Below are 3,785 nucleotides of genomic sequence, written 5' to 3'. Positions count from 1 at the left end.
CTTTGACTGATAACAACAACATTGAATATAACCTTGTATGTTTAGAAGTTAATCTGAAATTTAAATACTTCATGCTTCATTTTCATAAATTAAAATAATGCAAAACAAAATTGTGGTGGAAACTTTTTTGACAATGGGTCTCCTTCCGGCGGATCGCATTCAAATATGCTAATTATAGAAAGGGGTTTTCCATACATTCTCATTTTGTCAACGCCAAAAAGAAAAGAGTGGATTTCGGTTATTATAATAACAGAGTGTCGTTTATAGTTTGATTTTTCTTTTATATTTATATCACTAATAATCCAATGATGATGATTTTTACAAGGAATTCATCTTGGTTTGGAATTTCATAATAACCTCTTCTACCGTACGCTGTGTTTTGGTCACCATTTCAGGAAAACACAACTGTGTATAAGGCAGACAACGGAATCCAATGTCAATCATGTGAGAAGGGGGAGTATCTACTGAAATCCTGTGAAACTGACCATGGTCCATCAAAATGTCGACCCTGTCCTACAGGTACATTCATGGACAAGGAGAATAATTTCAAATATTGTGCTGATTGTAGACCTTGTCAATGGGGTCACGAAACCGTTACTGAATGTAGTAGAGCTAGTAATACAGTCTGTCAATGTCCAGTAGGTAAATATTGGGTCCGAATTCGTGGACATGATGGACATTGTTACAACCATTCAGTGTGTAAAGATGGAGAAGTTGTTGTAGCTGAAGGTAAATATCTTTGAATGTTTCGATAGATCAATCTTATTCTCACCGTCTGGTACAATAACATAAGATTTCCTTCATTTGTATATTAATAGATTACAGTACAATGATAGTTTATGCATATAATCTTCCTTTACAGAAAATATTGTTAAAATTGAATCCATCTATATTTCCTCCTTAGCTCTACATCTGTCTGTATCTTTTAACTATCTTCGTGTACCTTGACATTGCTTTCATCTGTCTTCCTTCATCTTAATTTTCATATTCCCTTCTATGTATCCTTCTTTGCATCTTTCCTTCACCTGTTTGTAATCTATTTTTCTTCATCTTAATTTTCATCTATGCTTCACCTATCTATCATCTACCCTTCACCTGTCTATCATCTACCTTTCACCTGTCTTGTCATATAACCTTCATCTGTCTATCATCTATGCTTAACCTATCTATCATATATGCTTCACCTACAAGTGTCTTGTCATCTATGCTTCATATATACTTATTCCTTTATCTCTCTTTCTTTACCTCCAAGTCTTCCTTCAATCCTCCTTTACCTTGGCATGCCTGTCATCTACCATTCTTTACCTTCATCTATCATTCTTTACAGTCATCTATCTTTCTTTACCTTCATCTATCATTCATCTACCCTTATTTATCTTCAACTATCAATCTTTACAGTCATCTATCATTCTTTACCTTCATCTATCATTCATCTACCATTAACTATCATTCTTTACCTTCAACTATCATTCTTTACCTTCATCTGTCTTTCATCTACCCTTCATTACCTTCATATATCTTTATCTACATTCATCTATCATTCTTTACCTTCATCTGTCTTTCATCTACCATTAACTATCATTCTTTCCCTTCAACTATCATTTTTTACCTTCATCTGTCATTCTTTACCTTCATCTGTCTTCCATCTACTTTTCATCATTACATTCATTTATCCTTTTTTGATTCTATTATTATTATTATTATTATTATTAAGACACTTATAGAGCGCCATCTTTCACAATATGTGCTCAGATGCGCTGTACAATACAATTCATAAAGTATCAACATATTGGTAAAATTGGCAAATAAGTATAAAAATATAAATGAATAAACGTAAAAAATATGTATAAATATAAGGAATAAAACAATCTATAAATTAAAAGCTTTCTTAAATAAAAACGTCTTGAGAAGAGACTTAAAAGTTACTAAAGAAGTGCAGCATCTAATGTTAAAAGGTAAAACATTCCAAAGTTTAGGGGCCTGGACTATCCTATGACTATTCTATCCTTCATATTCACCAGGTTTTCATCACCTAGCATGTCTTTCATCTATCCTACTGCAACTTATCTTATCTTTCATCTATCTTTCTTCATATATCCTTCACCCTCACCTCTCTTTAGATTATCTTTTTGTCATATTTACAGTCTTTCATCTATCCAATTCTCCTCAACTGTTTTTTTTTTCATTTGAAGTAATTCTATTTACATTGTGATTTTTTCAGGCACTCCTTGGACAGATATTGTATGTGACAATAAAGCTATTAATGTCTCGGGAAAGAATCCTGCTCAAGACAACGATACAGGTAAATTATTTTGTTTGTTATATAATATGTGGACTTACTTAAATGAATCCGAATTCCATACCAAATTGTACGGTTGCATCATTCTGACCTGACACTCACTCATCTACCCTTCTTTACCTTCATCTATCATTCTTTACCTTCATCTATCATTCTTTACCTTCATCTATCATTCTTTACCTTCATCTATCATTCTTTACATTCATCTGCCATTCATCTATCATTCTTTACCTTCATCTATCATTCTTTACATTCATCTGCCATTCATCTATCATTCTTTACCTTCATCTATCTTTCTTTACATTCATCTGCCATTCATCTATCATTCTTTACCTTCATCTATCATTCTTTACCTTCATCTATCATTCTTTACCTTCATCTCTCATTCTTTACCTTCATCTATCATTCTTTACCTTCATCTATCATTCTTTACCTTCATCTATCATTCTTTACCTTCATCTATCATTCTTTACCTTCATCTATCATTCTTTACCTTCATCTGTCTTTCATCTACCCTTCTTTATCTTCATCTATCATTCTTTACTTTCATCTAGCCTTCTTTATCTTCATCTATCATTCTTTACCTTCATCTATCATTCTTTACCTTCATCTATCATTCTTTACCTTCATCTATCATTCTTTACCTTCATCTACCCTTCTTTATCTTCATCTATCATTCTTTACCTTCATCTATCATTCTTTACCTTCATCTATCATTCTTTACCTTCATCTATCATTCTTTACCTTCATCTATCATTCTTTACCTTCATCTACCCTTCTTTACCTTCATCTATCATTCTTTACTTTCATCTATCATTCTTTACCTTCATCTCTCATTCTTTATCTTCATCTATCATTCTTTACCTTCATCTATCATTCTTTACCTTCATCTATCATTCTTTACCTTCATCTACCCTTCTTTACCTTCATCTATCATTCTTTACCTTCATCTATCATTCTTTACTTTCATCTATCATTCTTTACCTTCATCTCTCATTCTTTATCTTCATCTATCATTCTTTACCTTCATCTATCATTCTTTACCTTCATCTATCATTCTTTACCTTCATCTACCCTTCTTTATCTTCATCTATCATTCTTTAACTTCATCTATCATTCTTTACCTTCATCTATCATTCCTTACCTTCATCTATCATTCCTTACCTTCATCTATCATTCTTTACCTTCATCTATCATTCTTTACCTTCATCTATCATTCCTTACCTTCATCTATCATTCCTTACCTTCATCTATCATTCTTTACCTTCATCTATCATTCTTTACATTCATCTGCCATTCATCTATCATTCTTTACCTTCATCTATCATTCTTTACATTCATCTGCCATTCATCTATCATTCTTTACCTTCATCTATCTTTCTTTACATTCATCTGCCATTCATCTATCATTCTTTACCTTCATCTATCTTTCTTTACATTCATCTGCCATTCATCTATCATTCTTTACCTTCATCTATCATTCTTT

At 32.0% G+C, this 3,785-nt stretch overlaps 1 protein-coding gene across 1 annotated transcript; it reads left to right on the top strand.

Moving 5' to 3' along the window:
• Positions 1 to 434: 434 nt before the first annotated feature.
• Positions 435 to 653, top strand: LOTGIDRAFT_99116 (hypothetical protein; the record flags this gene model as incomplete). Its single annotated transcript, XM_009059621.1, has 1 exon — positions 435 to 653. A coding segment is annotated over one exon (219 nt), but the record flags the coding sequence as incomplete, so codon positions are not given.
• Positions 654 to 3,785: the final 3,132 nt, after the last annotated feature.

Source organism: Lottia gigantea (genome assembly GCF_000327385.1).
Source record: "Lottia gigantea unplaced genomic scaffold LOTGIsca_4, whole genome shotgun sequence".
NCBI lineage: Eukaryota > Metazoa > Mollusca > Gastropoda > Lottiidae > Lottia > Lottia gigantea.
This window is presented reverse-complemented; position numbering and strand designations above follow the sequence as displayed.